This window comes from Vipera ursinii, assembly GCF_947247035.1.
Source record: "Vipera ursinii genome assembly, chromosome: 15".
NCBI classification, from domain to species: Eukaryota; Metazoa; Chordata; class Lepidosauria; order Squamata; family Viperidae; genus Vipera; species Vipera ursinii.
The window spans coordinates 6,265,295-6,288,748 of record NC_139528.1 but is presented as its reverse complement, the minus strand read 5'-3'; the positions used below and the strand labels follow the sequence as shown (position 1 = coordinate 6,288,748).

General features: G+C 44.8%; 1 protein-coding gene across 1 annotated transcript in view; it reads right to left on the bottom strand.

The window, feature by feature from the left end:
• Nucleotides 1-23,454, bottom strand: part of NRXN2 (neurexin 2) — a 224,839-nt gene that overhangs the window by 2,123 nt on the left and 199,262 nt on the right. The window contains 1 exon segment of the mRNA XM_083374184.1: nucleotides 10,150-10,228. Within this exon segment, the coding sequence (XP_083230310.1) occupies nucleotides 10,150-10,228 (79 nt within the window).

Genomic DNA, 23,454 nt, shown 5'->3' with positions numbered 1-23,454 from the left:
TAGGAAGGGGCCGAAGGTGGGAGGCAGGGGGATAAAAGGAGAGCGCGTGGCAATTGGAGGGGTGTCTAGCGAGTCTTCGGTTATTATGGGCAAGACTAGTTCACCTCCTAGAACAGAGAGAAAAGGGGGAAAGAGAAGAGAGGGGGGGGAAAGAGGGTCAGCCACACGGCCAGGGCCCCCCCCCAACCTCCACACAAGACAGCGCTAACCACAAGAGATATATATATAGATATATAGATATATATATATAGCTAGCCAAACCCCACTGGCTCCATCCCTGGCGACTTCCCTTTTATTTTTATTTTGTCTAGAGAAATCATAATCAAAGGGGGGGGGGAAGAATAAAAACAAAATAAAGGATAATTAAAAAAGTCGTTTAATCCGTAAAAAAAAAAGAAAAAAGAAAGAAAAGAAGGAAAAGAAAAAAAAAGAAAAATTAAAACAGATAAAACAACAGAATTAAGAATTAATTAATTATTTAAGAGCAGTAAAGCAGTAATCAGTCTCTGGCTGATTTTTTCTTTCTCTTCCCATCATCCTCTTCGGCTAAAACACTAAAATATTCTTTCTTTCTCTCTCTCTCTCTCTTTTTTCCCTTTCTTTCTTTTTTTTTTAAAAAAAAATAAGAGCAAACCACGGAATTCAGTCAACTTACATCAACAAATAGGCCGTGTGATATTAGCATGAAGAAAAAAAATTACAAAAAAGAAAACTAGGTAAGAATGCTTTTTGGATGGAAAAAAAACAACTTTTTTTTTCTTTTCGTTTCTTTAAACATCCCTCTCTCTGCATCTTGCCTTTTTTTAAAATTATTATTGTTATTGTTGTTATTTTAAATTTCGCTTTCTTCCGAGATTCATTTTCTTTTGCTTTGGCTTTTTCGTAACGGCACCCCTTTCTTCGCCTCTTCCCTCCTCCCATACCGCGAAAAGAAACCCCCCCAGGCCTTTTTTGCACCCCAAATTCCTATCACCCACTTCCACGTTCCCAAAACCAAATTAGCTCTTTGCTAATTGGAGGATTTTAGATCTAAATCGAGGCAACGATAGGACTTTGCAGAGAAAAAACAGTCCAGGGCTGTGATGGCACAGCGCTGCCTTCGCTGTGATTTGATTTTTTTTTTAAAATTTCCCTTTTCAAATATGATCCTGGATCCAAAACTCCCAGTCTGGGTTTTGACCTGGCCTGGCCTGGTACAAAAATCAGCTCAAAGTGGGTGGTTGGGATTAGGGGGTGGTTGGTTTGTTTTTCTCCCAAGGAGGGGGGGGTGTCATGGTTTTCCCTATATTCCTACAGGATCCCCAGATAGGAAACAGATGGCAGAGGTCAGAGCGAAGAACCACCTCCTCAATACAAGTTTTTAAAAAACACACCAAAAACAAAATGAACTTGAAAAGGCAATCTGAGCTTAATCCAGGCTTGTTGCTATAATTAGGTGCAGAAAAGGGGATTTGAAGAATCTGTGTGGTGTGTGTGTGTGTATAAAGGGGGGAGAGAGAGAGAGAGAGAGAGAGAGAGAGAGAGAGAGAGAGGAGAGAGAGAGAGAGAGAGAGAGAGAGAGAGAGAGAGAGAGAGAGAGAAAGAAAGAAAGAAAGAAAGAAAGAAAGAAAGAAAGAAAGAAAAGAAAGAAAGAAAGGACAGCCATTTGTCTGAAATGTATAGTGTTTCCTGCCTGAGCAGGGGGTTGGACTAGATGACCTCCAAGGTCCCTTCCAACATCATCATTATCATCATCGTCGTCATCGTCATTATTATTATTATTAAAGCCGCTCCTTTTTAATACAAAAATGGGGGGAAAGCCTTAGGAAATTTTCTCAGGACATACTTGGCCAATGAATGGCACGCTGTGAAGAAACGGGGGTGAGATTTAAGGTCACTTTGTTGATAATTCAGCGTACTTCAACGTCATTAGAGAGGGAGGCCCAATAAATAAGTTTTATTGGATGCAGATTTATCTGGCCATTGTAAAAAAAAAAAAGATGTCGAGATTCTGGAAAGAGTGCAGAGAAGAGCAATTAAGCTGATTAGGGGGGGCTGGAAGGCTAAAACATACAATGAACTTGCAGGAATTGCGTATGGCCAGTCTAGAGAAAAGAAGGACTGGGGGGGTGGGGGGTGGGTTGGGGGACATGATAGCAGTCTTCCAGTATTTGAGGGGCTGTCCCAGAGAAGAGGGGGTCAACCTATTTTCCAAAGCCCCCGAAGGCAAGATGAGAAGCAACGGATGGAAACTAATCAAGGAGAGAAGCAACCTGGAACTAAGGAGAAACTTCCTGACAGTGAGAACAGTTAACCTGCCTCCAGAAGTGGTGAATGCTCCAACACTGGAGGCTTTCAAGAAGAGCCTGGACAGCCATTTGTCTGAAATGGTACAGGGTCTCCTGCTTGAGCAGAGGGTTGGACTAGAAGACCTCCAAGGTCCCTTCCAAACCTATTATTCTGTTAACATATTCCCGCTAACCATCTAAGCCGGTGTTTCTGGCCTCTGCAACTTTAAGACGGCTGGACTTCAACTCCCAAAATTTAAGTCCCAGAATTGAAAGCTGTGGATCTCTGGGACTTGAAGTCCACCTCTCTTAAAGCTGCTGAGGTTGAGAAACATCCATCTAAACCGGGGCACGAGTGGTGAGAGCTGAGTTCTGAAACTCATTTGACTCAGGAGGGGCTCAAAGGACTGACCCAGGGATAAACAGAGGCTGCATCTATGGACCACCTGTCCATCATTCCCTTTTGCCTTTGGGTCAGATGTCCTAGCACAGGGGCCTTCAAACCTGGCCCTTTTATGACTTGTGGACTTCAACGCCCGGAATTCCCGCAGTCCCCCAGATCCTGGTTGTCCGAATGATGTTTTTTCAGGAGGGGCTGCCCCATTGCAGGGAGAAAGCTACGTTGAAGATCTCTTAGGAATGGCACAATTGTGCCCAACCCAAGATAAACCTGGTTATTGCAAGAGCATTTCCACACATAGGTTTATTTTGTGCTAAAATAAACCTGTGTTTTTATCTCCATCATGGGTGTGTCACAGGTAGACAACGCTCGGAAGCCTTTGCATGTCACACATTTCCAAGCAGGAAAAAAAAAAACCAGGAAGATTTTCATGGAGAACAAGAGGGGAAATAATGGGCCGTATCTGAACCCGTTTTGTGTTCCCAAAATCCATGCTACAAAACTCAGAGCAGCATAGCATGACAAGGACACCGTTTTTGGGCTGCATCTTAACCCCGAAACAGTAAAACCACAGCAGCGCATTTGACAAGGCCGGCTTTTAAAAAGGTTTTGAAACAGATTACCATTAGGCCTAATTTTATTCCTTCGCTGAGTTTGCACAGCACCATTTGCTAGGTTGATTTAAGTTAAAAGGTTAAACGGAATTAGCCCATTTTTCACTTGAAGCAGAAGCTAATCAAATAGGCTGGATTGATAAAACTTCAGCCATGTTAAAAACTTCAGGAACCGGAGCAGATTTTGGAAGTTGTGCCAATGAAACCGCACTGGCTACAATGCCTTGTATGGATGGCACTCCGAACAAATAGAAACGAGGCTGAACAAACTGGCAAAGGATAACTCAAGAGTAAAGTTAACATGGATAAAGCATCAACTCTGTTTTTCCTAACCCTTCCTTTGATCTAAATTTGAATATTAATGGATAGGGGCCAAATGTTAATATGGTATTCTCCTCAGCTTCTTGCGTTTTTTTCTCTCTCCCACAATTCTATTTTTAAGGTAGCGTTTTAGACCCGTGGTGGCGAACCTATGGCACGCGTGCCACAGGTGGCACGCAGAGCCCTCTCTGTGGGCACACGCGCCGTCGCCCCAGTCCTAGGCCTTCAGCTGGGTTTTATAAAACCTTTACACTTTAGGCCGTGTGCAAAAAAAAAAGGTTCAATCAATCAATCAATCAATTTCAACTTCTCGCGGGAAAAAAAAAAGATCTCGCAAAGTAGGAATTGATGGATTGAACTTTTTAGTCCCACCCAGTCTGCCGTTCCCACTGCAGCCACGCCCACCCGATGGGCCACGCCCACCCGGCACCCGGTAATACGTAAGTGGGTTTTGGGTTGCAGTGTGGGCACTCGGTCTCTAAAAGGTTCGCCATCACTGTTTTAGACTTTTTTGTATGTGTTTTATACAAATCGTATTTCAGTTGGTTTTTAGGGATTTCCCTCCCCACACACACACACACAATATTTGATGCAATGCCTTTTTTTTATTTGCAAGCAATAACCTGAACTGATGTTAAGTAAAGAAACAATGGATCATCCCCTCGGGGGGGGGGGGAAGCAATCAAATTTAATATTCTGACTGATATTATGATCTTAATTCTCCCTAAGATGCTGCACAACTCTTTTAGGTGTGAGGCAATCACCTTTTGTGCTTGTAAAGTAGTTTTAAAGTTGAACTAGAATACTGTAGGCTCACTTTCAATAAGTCAAGGATAAGTAAAGACACCAGAGGTTTGGGGTCTAGAGGATGTAATCGCTGTCTTCCCCAAATTTGGGCAGGAATTCATTTGTCCGAGATAGAATAATGACTTCTGCCATGAGCAGGGGGTTGGACTAGAAGACCTCCAAGGTCCCGACCAGCCCTAGGATTCTAGGATCTAATAAAGGAGAATATTTGCAACTCAGGATTGACATGAGGGGTCCCTGGTGCCCTCTGAGCTGTCTTGTTTTCTTGCAGATGTTTCATGACCCAATTAGGTAGCAATTGCTAAGCACATTGATTTGTGCTTTAGATTGTAAGCCGCCCTGAGTCTTCGGAGAAGGGCGGGATATAAATGGGAATAAAATAAATAAAATAAATAAATAAATAAAAAGGGTTTGTGGAGAGGAGGAAGGAAGGAAGGAAACAAGGGAACATCATCAGTGCTAGGAGTGCAGTTTGCTGTCAAGTTTATATTTGAGTGGTTTGCCCTGCCAGTGTGACAAATGAAAGCAAACGGCACTCCTTACTAGCACTGATGACCTTACCTAGTTGGGTAATCAAATGTCTGCAAGAAAACAAGCAAGCTTGGAGATCACCAAGGTCCTTTCATGTGGGATTTGTCAAGGATGAAACTTTGGCGGCTCCGTGCCTCTGCGTTTCAACTTGCCTTTAGAAAAGGGGGGGGGAAGTGTTGCTTTCGAGTGGGTTAGATCAGGTGTCCCGGTGGGAAAGACAAGGCCAGGCACCTTTATGCGCGCATGTGCACAGACACTAAGGTGGCTGTACACGTGAGCATGAACAGAGCCGCGAGCATGCACGCTCCACAAATGGGGCTGCTGGCGCATGGCTCGTGGCTCAGCTAGTGCCAGCGCAAGGGGGGGGTAAGCGTGCGCACAGGCCAGCCACTCACACAGCCCACAGGTTGGGGTTCTCTGGGTTAGATGGAGAAATGAAACGCCTATGATTCTGCTGAAGACTGTGAGAGAACCTGAAACCTTTTCAAGGACAGCATAACAGGCGTGGATTTGAAGCAGACGGTTCCCGTAACAAAGTGAACTCGTTTATATAGACTATGGAAGACGTTGGGGCTTTGGCTGGGAAGTCGGAGTCTATGAATTGGTGTTGACACCTCAGAGTTAGTTTTGCTTCGACATCACCATGCAGTGTATTCAATAAACAGTCAGATTCTCGGGGATGGAATGAGCCTGGAGTTTGATTTGGATTCTTGAGCTGCATGTTGACGGGATCTCTCCAGGTGAGAAAAGTAGAAAGACAGCTGACACCCTTTCCTATAGGTTAGAGAACAACTCCCATCGGCTCCAGAAAGCTGTGTGCTACCTATTTACTTGCCTGTAACCTACAACAGGAAGTGCAGGGCGAACAGTCCCCAGGTGTGCAACACATGTGTGCGTGCCTTGCACTACCACCCCAGCAAGCTATTCCCAGCAGTTAGGCAGTGAGTTCATTAAGGAAGCCTCCAGCTGCAGAGCCAAACTGGTCTGGGTTTGGATGGCAGAGCGGGTGGCAACGCACAAGGGCAGCTGGAGAGTAAGTGAAATGGCGGCTCGCTCGTCTGCCCGCTACGATGAAACAGCCTGCATTTCACCCCAATTAAATGTCATCCATTTGCAGATTCCTGCCATCTCAATCTCCCTCGTGCCTGGGGGATACTGCAGAAAACCTCATTTGCTGTTTAACAAGCAAGAACTGAGACTTTGGGAGGAAAATCCACCTGGAATTATCACTTGATTGCAGCTGTTTCCCCCCCCCTCCCCCGGTTGACTTGACTTGTCAGAAAGCCAGCTGGGAAGATCACAAACTGTGATCACGTGATCACGGGTTTGGTGTGACAGTCGTAACTTTGTGGATGGATCGGAAGCTGCTTTTCCGGAACCATTGTTAAATGAACGGTTGTAACTCAAGGACTATCTGTATGCAGCCGTGTGGCCCAAATGAGTTGCCATCACAACACCCATGGTTCCCAGCATGACTGGGCACCTTCAAGATAGAGTTAACTCACTTAGATGGGCAAGGGTGATGGGCTGCTGAGTCCCTCCCCAGCCCTCCCCAGATTAAGACTTTTGGGCATGGAATTTGTCCTATTGATCAAAAATGATCTGCTCCTGTCACACACACACACACACACACACACACACACACACATCTGCATTCACACTCTTAATCTGGATTATGCTAAAGCTCAACTTTATGGACAAGTGACACCCACTGCCTGTTAAGTCAAAGGTTTAAAGCATTTGCCTCATGACATAAGCACATTTTGGACCCAAAATCTTGTGGTTATTAGCGTCGCTATGAAATGTCACCTAACATTGCAGGGTTTGCATGCATTTATATTTGCGTCAGTATGTGGTGGATAAAGGGGGATAAAAAAGAGTAGAATATTTGCAGACATTTAGGGCAATTTAGAGTGAAGACATTAATTTACGTTAAATAATTACGCCCCTGGCCCAAAGCACAATGACATGTTCAAAACTAGGCTTGGCCACTTGTTAAGGGAGATAGCGAGGTCCAGAATCCTGCCTATTAAATCTGAAAATTATTGAATCAGGAGCAGTTAAAACAGAGTTTACTACGTTTTTCACACTTAGCCACCGATGCAGCATCCTTGTGATCACGGGATTACAATTCGGGTACCTGGCACGTATTTATGATGGGTGCAGTGTCCTGATGTTGTGTGGTCACTTTTGGTGACTTTCTGACAAGCGAAGTCAACAGGGAAATCAGATTCCTTTTAACAACCGTGTTAGTAATTTCACAACCGCTTATCAATGGGGGCAAAACTTGTTTAGCTTCCCTGTTTAGGATTGAAAATTTTGGGGTTCAGCTGCCATCACAAATTGAGGATTTACCTGTGTTCCCATGACATTTCCATACCCAGCTTCTTCCCTTGTCAATCACCAGGCAAGATGGCCAATAGTGTTTGATTTTGGCAGGAAGAGGGAGGGCAGAGGAAGGAAGGATTTGACTTGGGTCCCACAGGCTTGTGGGAGTGCTTCTCAACCATGCCGGCTGGGGAATTCTGGGAGTTGAAGTCCACCTGTGTTAAAACTGCTCCTGTTGAGAAACACTGCTCCAAGGGAACAAGATCTAAGCTCCAGTGCAGATTGGCTGCATTCATACAACACGCAAGACTGGAGCAAAGCTGGGTTTGGGGAGTTTCCTGAAATGTCTCCACCATGAGAATAATGATTCAGCTTTTAAGAAGAGATTGGAGAACCATCTGTCTGAAATGTAATAGTGTTTTCTGCTTGAGCAGGGGGTTGGACTAGAAGACCGCCAAGGTCCCTTCTATTCTATTCTATTCTATTCTATTCTATTCTATTCTATTCTACTCTACTCTACTCTATTCTATTCTATTCATATCATATCATATTCTATTCTCTATTCTATTCTATATTATCATATTCTCTTCTATTCTCTTCTCTTCTATTCATGTTCTGTTCTATTCCATTCTATTCCATTATTCTATTCTATTCTATTCTATTCTATTCTAATTCTATTCTATTCTATTCTACTCTATTCTATTCATATCATATCATATTCTATTCTCTATTCTATTCTATATTATCATATTCTCTTCTATTCTCTTCTCTTCTATTCATGTTCTGTTCTATTCCATTCTATTCCATTATTCTATTCTATTCTATTCTATTCTATTCTATTCTATTCTATTCTATTCTATTCTATTCTATTCTATTCTATTCTATTCTATTCTACTCTATTCTATTCATATCATATTCTATTCTCTATTCTATTCTATATTATCATATTCTCTTCTATTCTCTTCTCTTCTATTCATGTTCTGTTCTATTCCATTATATTCCATTATTCTATTCTATTCTATTCTATTCTATTCTATTCTATTCTATTCTATTCTATTCTATTCTATTCTATTCTATTCTATTCTATTCTATTCTATTCTATTCTATTCTATTCTATTCTATTCATGTTGTTCTATTCTATATTCCATTATTCTATTCTATTCTATTCTATTCTATTCTATTCTATTCTATTCTATTCTATTCTATTCTATTCTATTCTATTTTCTATTCTAATTTTACTCTATATTATTCTATTCTACTCTACTCTATTCATTTTACTTTACTCTACTCCTACCTTGTGGTTTGTACTGGGCCGCTGTGAATTAAGCCTCATGAGATTTTTTTGTTTATACATGGCACGCATTGTGAGCACACCCATTCTCTGCATTAACCTGAGTTTTTTTTTTCTTTTGGTGTATTATGTGAATCCTGCTAGAATGGTGGTGATAATAAGTGTATCCGTGTTCACATTTTTTTAAAGTATGAGCGGGCCCCGTTAAGAGAGTAGTTTTATTTATTTATTCACTTTAAACAGCTACCCATCTCGAAATCAGTGACTCAGCTCCTGATACTGCGTGGGAGGTGGACTGGATGATCTCCAGGGTTCCTCTTAAGCCTCGCATTTTATGTTTCTATCACTGTAGAAATGTCCAACAAGCTTTCTTTCTACCCTATTTTTAGGCGGAGTTGGAGAATGCTTTTATTCCACAAGATCTTTCATGCTTGATCTTTTATATTTCAAAGGTAAGGCCGGCGTCTTTTATAAAAAATATATATATCATTGTGTCTTTTAATGCTTTTGCTTTTGATGTTTTTCGCCTTCTTTGATCTTTAAATATTGATGGAGCCATCTATCTTTTTTTTTTTTTTGCTATTGTTGCAACATCGTTCTTATTGTAGTTCTTGTCAACCTTGGGGAAATTATTTTTTTTTTTAAAAAAAGCAGAACCCTAACGCGGGTTCTGCTAACTGGTGCTTTCACCTGCCTTTCCACTTTTCGGCAGGACTTGAAGGCTAAGGACTAGAAGTTTGATTTTTTTTTAACAAAGTGAGAACTGCCGCTGATTTACAGGGCCCCTGGATTCGGTGTGCAAGGGATGTAACTGCAGCAAGCAGAGGAACACCTTGTTGTGCACGTGTGCGAATCTTTGTGCGTGTGAAGAGAGGAGAGGAGAGGAGAGAGAGGGCAAGAGGTTAGAAGGAGAGGAGGGGAAGGGAGGAGAGAGGGAAAGGGGATAGAAGGAGAGGAGAGGTGATAAACGGAGAGGAGAAAGAGAAGGGAAGGAGAGGAGAGGAGAGGAGAGGAGAGGAGAGGAGAGGAGAGAAGAGAAGAGGAAAGGAAAAAAGACGAGAGGAGAGGGGAGGAGAGAAGAAGAGAAGAGAAGAGAAGAGAAGAGAAGAGAAGAGGAAAGGAAAAAAGACGAGAGGAGAGGGGAGGAGAGAAGAAGAGAAGAGAAGAGAAGAGAAGAGAAGAGAAGAGAAGAGAAGAGAAGAGGAAAGGAAAAAAGACGAGAGGAGAGGGGAGGAGAGAAGAAGAGAAGAGAAGAGAAGAGAAGAGAAGAGAAGAGAAGAGGAAAGGAAAAAAGACGAGAGGAGAGGGGAGGAGAGAAGAAGAGAAGAGAAGAGAAGAGAAGAGAAGAGAAGAGAAGAGAAGAGAAGAGAAGAGAAGAGAAGAGAAGAGAATAGAATGCAGAAACGAGGAGGCACATATGGTGCCCAACCGCTACCGGTTTTGCAAAAAAAAAAAAAGTCGCCTGCTTGAGTCTCTGCACGGAGAGACCCCCTCCAACGCATCCCTGGGGCTTGGGCAAGGCTGGGGCAGTCCCTCCCCCCTCCTGACTTGGGGGGCGTCCCGGGGCAGCGAGGTTGGAAAAAGACCCACCGGTACTCGGCTCGCACTCCTCCAGGTCCTCGTCGTCGCTGGGACACTCGGCTGAAGCCACCAGCAGATCGTCCGAATTCTGCAGAGAGGGAGAGAAAGGGCTGGCGGTCAGCAAGGGGGTGGGGTGGGGTGAGGGTGGGCATTCATTTTCCTGCCGCACAACATCTTTGTAAGGTGGGTCGGGCTATGAGGCGCTAGCCCAAAGTGGTTCCCGGGGACACACACACACCTCCCCGGCCTAACGCAGAATGAATGGCTGTCCGGTCTCTTCTTCAAGAACTCCAGTGATGGAGCACCCACAACTTCTGGAGGCAAGCAGTTCCACTGGCTAATTGTTCTATCAGGAAATTCCCCTCGGTTGAATCTCCCTCTGACCAGCCTCCCCCCCCCCACTGCTGCTTCTCCGGCTTTCAGAAGAGACGGGAAAGTCACCGGTCTGAAATGGTAGGTAGAGGGTCTCCTGCGTAAGCAGGGGGGTGGGTGGGCCAGAACAGGGCTCCTCAAACCCCCCCAGACTCTCGCTGGCAAGCCAGAAATCAGTCCATGCGAACAAGCAAAGCCCCATCTGCGGGATGCAGGCAGCACACAAACACACACACACACACACACACACACACACACGGTCTGCGGGGGGGGCGGGAAATCTCTCTTCATGGAACCGGTCCCTGGTGCCCAAAAGATTGGAGGGCGCTGGACTAGAAGACTTCCAAGATCCCTTCTAACTCTTGATATTCTATTCTATTCTGTTCTGTTCTGATTCTGTTCTACTATTCTAATTCTGTTCTATTCTATTCTGTTATTTCTATTCTATTCTATTCTGTTCTGTTCTTATATTCCTATTCTGTTCTATATTTTACATTCTGTTCTGTTCTGTTCTGTTCTATTCTATTCTATTCTATTATTTCTATTCTATTCTGTTCTGTTCTTATATTCCTATTCTGTTCTATATTTTATATTCTATTCTATTCTATTCTATTCTATTCTTCTATTCTATTCTAATTCTGTTCTGTTCTATTGTTATATTCCTATTGTATATTTTACATTCTATTCTATTCTATTCTATTCTATTCTATTCTATTCTATTCTATTCTATTCTATTCTATTCTTTTTGTTCTATTCTAATTCTGTTCTATTCTATTCTATTCTATTCTATTCTATTCTATTCTTTCTGTTCTATTCTAATTCTGTTCTATTCTAATTCTGTTCTATTCTAATTCTGTTCTATTCTAATTCTGTTCTATTCTATTCTATTCTATTCTATTCTATTCTATTCTATTCTATTCTATTCTATTCTATTCTATTCTATTCTATTCCAATTCCTATTCTATTCTATTCTTTTTCTATTCTATTCTATTCTATTCTATTCTATTCTATTCTATTCTATTCTATTCTATTCTATTCTATTCTATTCTATTCTATTCTATTCTATTCTATTCTATTCTATATTTTACTCTACTTCTATTCTATTCCAATTCTACTTTAGGTTGACTCCCTGCTCTCTGTGGCAGACCCTCAAGTACTCAAAGCCAGTTATCATGTGCCCCCCCCAATCCTTCTCTTCCACAGCCTAGAGACACACCTGGTTCCCGTAAGTAACTATTCATGTTTTAGGCCCCAGACCCCTAAGCATCTTCGTTGCTCTTCTCTGCACTTTTCCTAGGGTCCCTTTTTCTCAATCATGGTGACCAGAATTGGAGACAGTATTCCGGTCGCACGATTAAAAACAAAGAGGCTGAGATCCTGAATCCGTGGAAGGTGCTTCTAACAAAATATTTTCTGGACAGAAGGAAGAGGAATCCGATCAGGCCCAGCCAAGGCCGCACTAACCTCCTGGTTTGCAGCTTTATTTTTTTGGCTGACAGGTTAAGTCCTCGATGTCCGACCACAACTGAGCCGAAACGTTCGGTTGCTAAGCGAGACACTGGTTAAGTGAGTTTTGCCTCACTTTGTTGCCACAGTTGTTAAGTCCGCTTGTCGAAATTAGTCACACGGTTGTTAAATGGACCCGGCTTCCCTATTGGCTTTGCTTGTCGGAAGGTCGCAAGAGGGGATCTCACGTGACCCCCAGGACGCTGCAAACCGTCGTAAGGACATGTCAGTTGCCAAGAGTCAAAAATTTGATCACGTGACCCCTTAGAGAGGGCTGTAAAGCACTGTGAAGCAGTATATGAGTCTCAGGGCTACTGCTATCTTCCTTCCTTCCTTCCTTCTTTCCTTCCTTCCGTCGTTCTTTCCTTCCTTCTTCCCATTGTTTCTCGTCCTGCCCTCTGGTGCCTTGGAGAATAGTTTGACCCCCTCTTCTTTGGGGGGGAATGCCGTCTCCCCTATTTCTTCTTTTCTTTAGACTATTTATTTATTTATTTATTTATATATCCCGCCCTTCTCCGAAGACTCAGGGCGGCTTACAAGCTTAGCAGTAGCCTTCATTCTATGTCTATGCCTGCTTGTTAGGGCTTTCACACACACCCTCAAGCGGCATTATTACAAAGTCAGCTTAATTGCCCCCAACAATCTGGGTCCTCATTTTACCTACCTGGGAAGGATGGAAGGCTGAGTCAACCTTGAGCCTGGTGGGACTCAAACCTGCACTAATTGCAGGCAGCTGGTGTTACTTAAGGAGGCATTAGCCCACGGCTCCACCAAGGCTAATAGATAATAGATACAGAGATGACGATAGAGATAGATGATAGATAGGTAGATAGATAGATGAGAGATAGCGATAGATGACGGATAGAGAGATGTAAAGTGATAAAGGTTTCCCCTATCCAGCATGTCCGACTATCCCTTATCCATCCCAGTCAGGCCAGCTCGGATGTCTCCTGGATTAACAAGATTAGCATCAGAGGTTGAGGAACCAGGACAGTCTCAGATGGAGCTGGTATAGTGTAGTTCAGTGGTCCCCAAACATTCCTGCTTTGTGGACCAGCTTGTGGGGAAGAGTGTGTGGTTCTGTGCAAGCAGCGGGTAAGCTGCTCCACCAAGGCTCTTTTTAAGAGACTAGCCAAACCCAAGTCCTGCAGCCGTTCTTCGTACGTTTTGGTCTCCAGGCCTTGGATCATCTTAGTTGCTCTTCTGTGCACTTTTCCCAAGCTCTCAACCTCTTTTTTGTAGCACGGAAATTAAATCCACGTAGCTTTGAGAAGAGCAGACAGAGGGGCAGATGAATCGCCCTCTTTATATATGGGGAACAGGCCCATAACCGATTTTCTGCTGCAGCGTGAAAGACGCAGGACGATGGAGGCAAACAGCAGAATCCCACTGATGGTTAAGAACAACCTTACAGGATCAGCAGGTCAATCACGACTTGGGGAACGGAGTGGAGAAGCCCCCTTTGTTGGAGACTTGTCGGAGAGAGATTGGCCGAGCCGGGGGGGGGGGGAAGGAGTCAAGCGAGGAATTACAACTAGTCCTCAACTTACAACAGTTCGTTTCGTGAGCGGAGTTACAATGCAATGGCGCTGGAAAATGTGACTTGGGACCATTTTTCAGACCTTTGCAGCATCCCCCCATGATCAAAATTCAGATCTTTAGCCGCCGGTTCCCATTTATTTTTATTTTATTTTTTTATTTTAATTCCATTTATATCCCGCCCTTCTCCGAAGACTCAGGGCGGCTTACAAGCTTAGCAGTAGCCTTCATTCTATGTATATGCCTGCTTATTAGGGCTTTCACACACACACCCCCAAGCGGCATTATTACAAAGTCAGCTTATTGCCCCCAACAATCTGGGTCCTCATTTTACCGACCTCGGAAGGATGGAAGGCTGAGTCAACCTTGAGCCTGGTGGGACTCGAACCTGCACTAATGGCAGGCAGCTGGTGTTACTTAAGGAGGCATTAGCCCACTGCTCCACCAAGGCTCTGTTTACAACTAGTCCGTTGTAAACCGTTGTATGACTGTTGCTGTGTAGCCAAAGGCCACGGGATCCCCTTTTGCGACCTTCTGACCAGGAAGGTCAATGGGGGGAGCCGGGTTCATTTAACAACCGGCTCACTAACTTAGCAACTGCAGAGGTCCACTTGACAACAGCGGCGAGGAAAATCATAAAACGGGGCCAAGCTCGCTTAACAAATGACTCGCTTAACGACGGAAATCCTGGGCACAGCTGTGGCTGTATGTTGAGGACTACCTGAACCTTATCCAGCCTAGCCCTGGTGCAAACTGCCAGTCTGGGGAAGACTTGTTTTTAAATCGGCTTTGAGCAACTGAAGGACAGAGCAGAAGACGAACTGAAACAGAACTGAAGAAGATTCTTGGAGGAGAAGCGAAACGCCTTCGAGGAAACCTTGCCTTTTGAAAAAGCCCCTCGGGGACACCTGGAGGACTGAGAGTCTCCACAGATACTTTGAGCAAGAAGATAGGTCTAGGGTAGGTCTACATTGCTCACACCCAACATTTGGAGAGGCTGCCTGAGCAGGGGGTTGGACTAGATGACCTCCAAGGTCCCTTCCAACTTTCTTCTTCTTCTTCTTCTTCTTCTTCTTCTTCTTCTTCTTCTTCTTCTTCTTCTTCTTCTTCTTCTTCTTCTTCTTCTTCTTCTTCTTCTCCTCCTCCTTCTCCTTCTTCTGGATTTGGCATTTTTGTCTACCTATCGAGTCCTTGCCAAGGACCTGGGATAGGCAGATGTGGATGTTTGATGGCGTTACAGATCTCGTCGCAGGATGGAAGCAGTTCCTAGCAAAGCCGCCTTTTGCAATTGTCTGATGGCGCATTTGTCAATGCCGATGATGGTGTTCCAGTGGTGCTCCAGTTGTTTTGGGATTGCACCCCAGGCGCCTGTTACTATTGGTACCACCCTTGCTTGCCTTTGCCACAGTCTTTCTATTTCTATTTGTGGGTCTTTGTATTTTGCGATCTTCTCCAGTTCTTTCTCGTCTAGTCTGCTGTCTCCAGGCACTGCCACGTCTGCTATCCAGACTTTTTTGTCTTTCTTATTGACAATTGTTAAGTCTGGGGTGTTATGTTGCAGGTGCTTGTCTGTTTGAATTCTGGACTAGATGACCTCCAAGGTCCCTTCCAACGTTGTTGTTGTTGTTGTTGTTGTTGTTGTTGTTGTTGTTGTTGTTGTTCTTCTTCTTCTTCTTCTTCTTCTTCTTCTTATTATTATTATTATTATTATTATTATTATTATTATTATTATTATTATTATTATTATTATTATTATTATTACTACTACTACTACTACTACTGCTAAGCTTGTAAGCCGCCCTGAGTCTTCGGAGAAGGGCGGGATATAAATGGAATTAAAATAAAATAAATAAATAAATAAATAAATAAATAAATAAATAAATAAATAAATTATTATTATTATTATTATTATTATTATTATTATTATTATTATTACTATTATCTTGCAAAGAGAATTTAGATATTGGAGCTGGGCTGGGGATTGAATGCAACCATCTATCTGAGCCTTTTCAGTGTTACGATTCTAAGGAGGGAGATCTCATGAGGGTCTTCCCTCCCCCCCCCCCCGTCTGCTCCTAGCAAAACCCAGCCGGGTGGAATTGCAACTCAAGTTTTTTGCCCTGGATCCATTTAAAGTGAGGGCCAAGTCTTCTGTTCACCTAATTTAGTGGGTCGGATGCAGCTCTCCGGGAAGCAAAGGGCTGCCTCATTCACACTCCCATTTTTAAAAACCCAATTTAAAGTGTGTTTTTTTTAAAAAAAAAACACCAAAAACCCAATTACCCACTTTTGTGCCAAAGTACTTATTTTATTTAAGCGCCTCGGCCCAATTACTCCCAAGGCACGCAAAAGAGGGTTACGTGAAAGCACATTAGAGGAGATTACAAATAAAAACTCCCGTGGATTAAAATGGCAAAGCAGAACGGTGGCTGGCTGCGCCGTTCACTTGGACGAGTAGCTACGGCGCCCGTTCGCGGCTGCAACATCGCGTAAATATGGTAAGGTACTCAAAAAAAAAAAAAAAAGTAGCAAAAGCGGGGTTTGGGCTAATTACAAAGATGAGTAAGAATAAAATGAAAAGCGGTGATAAAAGGGCTGCCTGCCGAAAAGGGAAGCGTGGAGGTGTGACAAAACAGACAGATTGAGAATTGCTCCATAATGGCACTTGTCAAAACAAGACGGTGTGTGTGTGTGTTGGTGTGTGTGCGTGTTGAAAATGCTGGCCTGGGGAGGCCCATCCAACTCTTGCAAAATGGCTTACAGTGGTTGCAAAGAATAAGAATAGAAATAGATCTGGAAGGGACTTCGGAGATCTTCAGCATCAAACGCCCTTCGTCCAGTGCGCTCCCACAGGGAGGGTCTGCTCAGGGTGCCGCCGGTTAAAGATTGCCGGCGGGTAACACCCAGGGGTAGGGCCTTCTCAGTGGGGGCGCCTGCCCTCTGGAACCAGCTGCCCGCGGAGCTGAGGACTGCCCCCGACCTCCGTTCATTCCGCCAGGACCTGAAGACCTGGCTCTTCGAGCTCTCTGGCCCAAGCTGAGAATATTTTTAATTTTTTAATTTTAACTGGGTTTTTTTTTATTTTTCTCAGGGTTTCATTTAATCTTTTTTAATTTGTTTTAACTTTTGTATTGATTTTCTTTTAAATACCCTGTAAACCGCCCTGAGTCCTTCGGGAAAGGGCAGTATATAAATGTATCTATCTATCTATCATCTATCTATCTATCTATCTATCTATCTATCTATCTATCTATCTATCTATCTATCTATCTATCTATCTATCTAGATGATAGATAGATAGATAAATAAAGTCCAACCCCCTGCTCAAGAGGAGACCCTATACCATTTCAGACAAGCGTCTGTCCAGTCTCTTCTTAAAAACCTCCAGTGATGGAGCGCCCACGATTTCTGGTGGCAAGCTGTTCCACTGGTTGATTGTCCTCACTGTCAGGAAGTTTCTCCTTAATTCCAGGTTGCTTCTCTCTCTGACCAGTTTCCACCTATCATTTCTTGTCTTGCCTTCTGCTGCTTTGGAAAACAAGTTGAACCCCCCCTCTTCTTTGTGGCAGCCCCTCAAATACTGCAATACTGCCGTCACGTCCCCCTTAGTTCTTCTTTCCTCTAGACTGGCCAAACCCAAATCCTGCAACCGTTGTTCTTCGTATGTTTTACCCTCCAGGCGTTTAAAGACCTTAGTTGCTCTTCTCTGCACTTTTCCCAGAGTCTCAACATCTCTTTTTGTAGCATGCTGACCAAAACTGGATGCAGTATTCCAGGTGTGGCCTTACTAAGGTTTTACAAAGCGGAACTAATACTGCACGTGATTTCGATTCTATGCCTCCGTGTCTTCTTTGCAACCAAGAAGATTCTCCCCCCCCCGAAACACTAATGCCACTAAAAAAAAGAAAAAAAAAGGCATGGCATGGCATGTGCGTGGACACCCTGCAAAACAGAGTAACAGGCTAGGATTGCGAGGAGTCGGGTGGCAAATAACAGAATAATAGGAGTTGGAAGTGACCTTGAGGTCATCTAGTCCAACCCCCTGCTCAAGCAGGAGACCCTACTAGACCGTTTCAGGCAAATGGCTGCCCAGTCTCTTCTTAAAAACCTCCCAGGATGGAGCACCCACCACTTCTGCAGGCAAGTTCACGCAAGGATGCACACCGGGGGTGCGAGGAAATCGACTGAGTTGCAGCTGAGATATTTTAGACATTGGAGGAATCCATGAATATATTGAAAGAATTGAAAGGACAGTTAACAACCAGAGAAGCAGCAGCAGCTTCTGCAGGTCTAACCTTAAAAATATAGACAAAGGTTTAAGGTAAAAAGGTAAAGGTTCCCCCGCACATGCGTGCTAGTCGTTTCCGACTCTAGGGGCCGGTGCTCATCTCCGTTTCAAAGCCGAAGAGCCAGCGCTTGTCCGAGGACGTCTCCGTGGTCATGTGGCTGGCACGACTAGACGCCAAAGGCGCACAGAACACTGTTACCTTCCCACCGTCGTGGTCCCTATTTTTCTACTTGCATTTTTTACGTGCTTTCGAACTGCTAGGTTGGCAGAAGCTGGGACGCGTAACAGGCGCTCACTCTGCTACGCGGCACTCGGGATTCGACCCGCCAAACTGGCGAACTTCTGATCGACAAGCTCAGCGTCCCAACCCACTGAGCCACCGCGTCCCTTAGACAAAGGTTTGCTGCCCTCCAAATGCTGAATACGACACTCCCCGCCACCTCCCAGCGGGAGAGTCCCTTAATCCTTGGGGTACAGCTAGTCCTCGACTTACGGCCATTTGTTTAATGACCGCTCGAAGTTGCAACAGCCCTGAAAAAAGTGCCTTACGCTCAGTCCTCCCTTTTACAATCCGTGCAACATCCGCAGGGCCAGATGATCAAAATCCGGCAAGCCATCCTCTGCTTACGACCGGCTGCCGCATCCACGGGACCGCCTTGCCCTCTGCGACCTTCCCAGCCGGCTTCCCAGGGGCAAAGTCAATGGGTGGGTGGGTGGGTATCTGGATTCGCTTAACGACCGTGCGCTTCGCGTAAGAGCTGCAGTGACTTGCTTAACGAAACGTGGCGGGAAAGGTGACAAAGCGGGCCGGGATCCCTCAAGCCCCCCCGCCTCGCTTAGCAATGGGAATTCCAGTCCCAATTTTGGTCGTAAGAGGAGGACCACCTGCATGCAGGGCTGGGAAGGGGGGGGAGGGGAGATGCTGGAAACTCCCCCAAGGAAGGATGGGTGTGTGTGTGTGTGTTGTGTGTTGTGTGTTGCTCTCTGGCAACATTGATGTTTTTTTTTCAGGGGAAGGCAAGGCCATTGCAAGCCATGGAGCGTTTCGGGGGGGGGGGGGACGGCCCTGTCCGCCAGCTGCAAGCTCCCTCAGCCTCACCCTTCCTGGTGCCCCCCCTTCCTCTTCTCCCCAAAACCAGGACAGCCTAATTGCTGCTGCTGCAGTTGCCATGGCAACTGCAGGAGGAGATGTTCGCTCCCCCCACCCCACTTCCCCAAACCTCATCTTGCCATCAAAAGAAGCCGAAACCGTGTCTGGGCGAGGCCGGATGGTTTTTTTTGTGTGTGGTGTGTGTGTTTTCAACAGCTGCAAAGCTGGGGGGGCAACCCCCCCAGCCCCCTCCCCAAAGCATTCCCAAAAGATCACCCCAGTAGGATCATCTGGAGAAAGGAAATCTTACGTATGTATTTGTTTTTTTTTTTAAAAAAAAGCCTTTTTCTCTCCACGCTGCTCTCCAAAGGCTGAGGGTTGGCCAGGAAACCCCCCCCCCCCGGTGTCCGGCTCGATCGGGCTGGGGGGCCCTCTGAGCTGCACGTTTGCATTTTTCCAGGCCAAAATAAATAAGCTTTAAATGGAAAAGCATCAAATCGCTGTATTTAAATTCCAGATTGATCAGAAAAGGATTCTGGCAAAAAAAAAAAAAAGCAAACCAAAATGGGGGGGAGAGGGTGGGGGATGCGCTGCCAGCAGAATTTAGGAGTGGGAAAAAAAAACAACACTGGATTTTTGGATCCGTTTCTCCGCTGCGCAAAACCTCAAAGTGAGCCTGGCGATCTACAGAGAGACCTTGACTTACGACGGTTCATAATAATAATAATAATAATAATAATAATAATAATAATAATAATAATAATAATAATAATAATAATAAGTTGGAAAGGACCTTGGAGGTCATCTAGTCCAACCCCCTGCTCAGGCAGGAAACTGGATGCAGCATTCCAGGTGTGGCCTTACCAAGGCCTTGTAAAGTGGTATTAGTACTTCATGTGATCTTGATTCTGTCCCTCTGTTAATGCAGCCTAGCACTATGTTGGCTCTTTTGGCAGCTGCAGCACACGGCTGGCTCATATCGAAGTGATTGTCCACTAGGACTCCAAGATCCCTCTCACAGTTACTACTATTGAGCAAGGTACCACCTATACTATACCTATGCATTTGATTTTTCCTGCCTAAATGTAGAACCTTACTTTTTTCATTTAGCGGCCGTTCAGAGTTACAATGGTGCATGCCACTTAGGGCCGTTTTCCCCACTTACGACCATTGTAGCGTTTCCCCCCCCCCCCCATCCCATGATCAAAATTCGGGTGCCTTGGCAACTGACTCGCCTTTATGACGGTCGCGGTGTCCCGGGTGTGTGCGTGCATCCCGTGATCCCCTTTTACGACCTTCTGACAAGCAGATTTAAGGGGGATCTAGGTCGTGAAACGGGACAAAATTCACCTAACAGCTGTCTTGCTTAGCGACGGAAATTTTGGGCTCCGTCGTGGTCAAAAGTTGAGGACTGTCTGTAGGGGGAAAGGGAAGCTGCAAGTAGCGAGGCAGAATAAATCATGGTGGGTGGGCAGCCATCAGTGGACCCTGCCTGTTCTCGGTAACGTGGTAAGCAAGCTTGGACCTGGTTAGCCTTCGGATGGGAGACCACCAAGAGTTTCCCTGCTAAGTTTCAAGGCAGGGAAGGGTCGTTTCAGGAGCTGAGATTGATCCAAGAGAGTTTTTCTTCCTGTGGCTGTGCAGCAAAGTCCTTGGCTGACCGGGGCTGATTGTGAAAAAGTGAGCTGGACCTGGTTAAATACCTGGATGGGGGACCACCAGGACAACCTACAGTGTACCTTAGATCAGGAAGGCAATAGGTGAGATTAGGTATTATGAGCAAAAAAGCTACAAGGTCGTTTGCAAGAAATCATCAGCAATCAACAAGAGGGACCTTGAGAGTCCTAGTGGACGATCACTTGACCCTGAGTCAGCTGTGTGGAGCAGCAGCCAAAAACAGCTAATACAGTCCTGGGTTGTATAAACAGAGGTCTAGAGTCAAGATCACACGAGGTATTAGTACCCCTTTATAAAACACCTGGAATGCTGCAGCCAATTTTGGTCAGCATATCACAAAAAAGATGTTGAGAGTTTGGAAAAAAAATCAGAGAAGATCAACTAAGCTGGTTCAAGGCCTGGAGACTAAAATATGCGAAGAGCAGCTGCAGGACTTGAATAGAATAGAATAGAATAGAATAGAATAGAATAGAATAGAATAGAATAGAATAGAATAGAATAGAATAGAATAAAAGAACAGAGCAGAGTAGAGTAGAGTAGAATAGAATAAGAAATAAGAATAGAATAGAATAGAATAGAATAAGAAATAAGAATAGAATAGAATAGAATAAGAAATAGGAATAGAATAGAATAGAATAGAATAGAATAACAGAATAGAGTAGAGTAGAGTAACAGAATAGAATAGAGAGTAGAATAGAATAGAATAGAATAGAATAGAATAGAATAGAATAGAATAGAAAAGAGAATAGAATAGAATAGAATAGAACAGAACAGAACAGAACAGAATAGAATAGAGTTGGAAGGGACCTTGGAGGTCATCTAGTCCAACCCCCTGCTCAGGCAGGAAACCCTATACCATTTCGGACAATAGACTAGACTAGACTAGACTAGAATAGAATAGAATAGAATAAACAGAACAGAGTAGAGTAGAGTAGAGTAGAATAGAATAGAATAGAATAAGAAATAAGAATAGAACAGAATAGAATAACAAATAAGAATAGAATAGAATAGAATAGAATAGAATAGAATAGAATAGAATAGAATAGAATAGAATAGAATAGAATAGAATAGAATAACAATAACAGAACAGAACAGAACAGAATAGAGCTGGAAGGGACCTTGGAGGTCTTCTAATCCAGCCCCCTTCTCAAGCAGGACAACCTATACCATCTCAGACAATTGACTATGTAGTCTCTTCTTAAAAACCTCCAGTGATGCAGCATCCATGGTTTCTGGAGGCCAGCTCTTCCACTGGTTGACTGTCCTCACTGTTAGGAAGTTACGCCTTAATTCCAGGATGCTTCTCTCCTTGAATAGTTTCCAAATATTGATTCTTGTCCTGCCTTCTGGTGCTTTGGAGAATGAGTTGAACCCCCTCTTCTTTGTGGCAGCCCCCCAAATACTGGAAGAGTTGCTATCATGTCACGCTCCCCCCCCCCCCCGCCGGTCCTTCTTTTCTCTAGACAGGCCATTCCCAAATCCTGCAACCGTTCTTCCTGTGTTTGTTCGTCTTCGACTGCATTTCCAAGTGTCGAATCAGGGATGTGCAGTCTTGTCCTCAAGACCGAATCCTACTATGGCCGTCTCGGGTTCCTTCTCCTCTCCGAAAACCACCCCAGAGAGAAGCGTGCAAAACGCTTTGGATCGGGGGCAAATCTCCGCCTTTCCCTTGCAGGCCTTGCATTCGCGTCGCGACCGGCTCGGTTAGTGGTAACTTGGGGTGACTGGCGTTTGGGGTCCAGTGGGGCTGGCGAGCCCGGCTGACCCTCCGATGACCATTTCCTGGGCTGCACTGCAAAGGTGGTGGCAGCGCTGCCTTTCTTCCCCACCCCCACCCCCCCATGCCCCGTCCTGCCCGGCCCCTCTTGGCACCCGGGGGGGGGGGGGCTCCAGAGGTTTGCCAAGTGAGGAAAGCGCTGGCTGAGGTGGGTCGTCCCCCCCCAAGCTCAGCCTTGAATTTCCTGCTGCAGCTTTGTGGGGGGGGGTTCCCCCACCTCCGACGTTTCCTGTGGGGCTTCTGCTCCCCTCCCCGGAGGTCTGGCTGCCAAATTCTCTATGGAAAACCTTTGCGGGGGGGGGAGGGAGAATTTGGCTGCTGACCCCCCCTGTCATCCTCCCTCCCTCCCACCCTCTCTCCTTCCTTCTTTCCTATTTCCTTCCTTCCTTAATCATTCCTTTATTCTTCCCTCCTTTCTCTCCATCCTTCCTTTATCCTTCCTTCATACATCCTTCCTTTCCCTTTCTCTCCTTCCTTCCTTCCCTCCTTTCTCTCCTTCCTTCCCTATTTCCTTCCCCACCTGTCCTCCTTCCTGGCCCAAAGCCTCCTTGGCATCTTCCCTGGAGCCCTTTCTTCCTCCCTCCCTCTCTCCTTCCTTCCTTTCTCTCCTTCCTTTATCCTTCCTTCTTTCCTATTTCCTTCCTTCCTTCCTTTCCCTTTCTCTCCTTCCTTCCTTTCTCTCCTTCCTTTATCCTTCCTTCTTTCCTATTTCCTTCCTTCCTTCCTTTCCCTTTCTCTCCTTCCTTCCTTTCTCTCCATCCTTCCTTCTTTCCTATTTCCTTCCTTCCTTTCTTTATCCTTCCTTTCCCTCTCTCCTTCCTTCCTTCTTTCCTATTTCCTTCCTTCCTTTATCTTTCCTTTCCCTTTCTCTCCTTCCTTCTTTCCTATTTCCTTCCTTTCTTTATCCTTCCTTTCCCTTTCTCTCCTTCATTCTTCCCTCCTTCCTTTCTCTCCATCCTTCCTTCCTTGATCCTTTCTTCATATATCCTTCCTTCTTTTATTTCCTTCCTTCCTTTCTTTATCATTCCTTTCCCTTTCTCTCATTCCTTCCTTCTTTCCTATTTC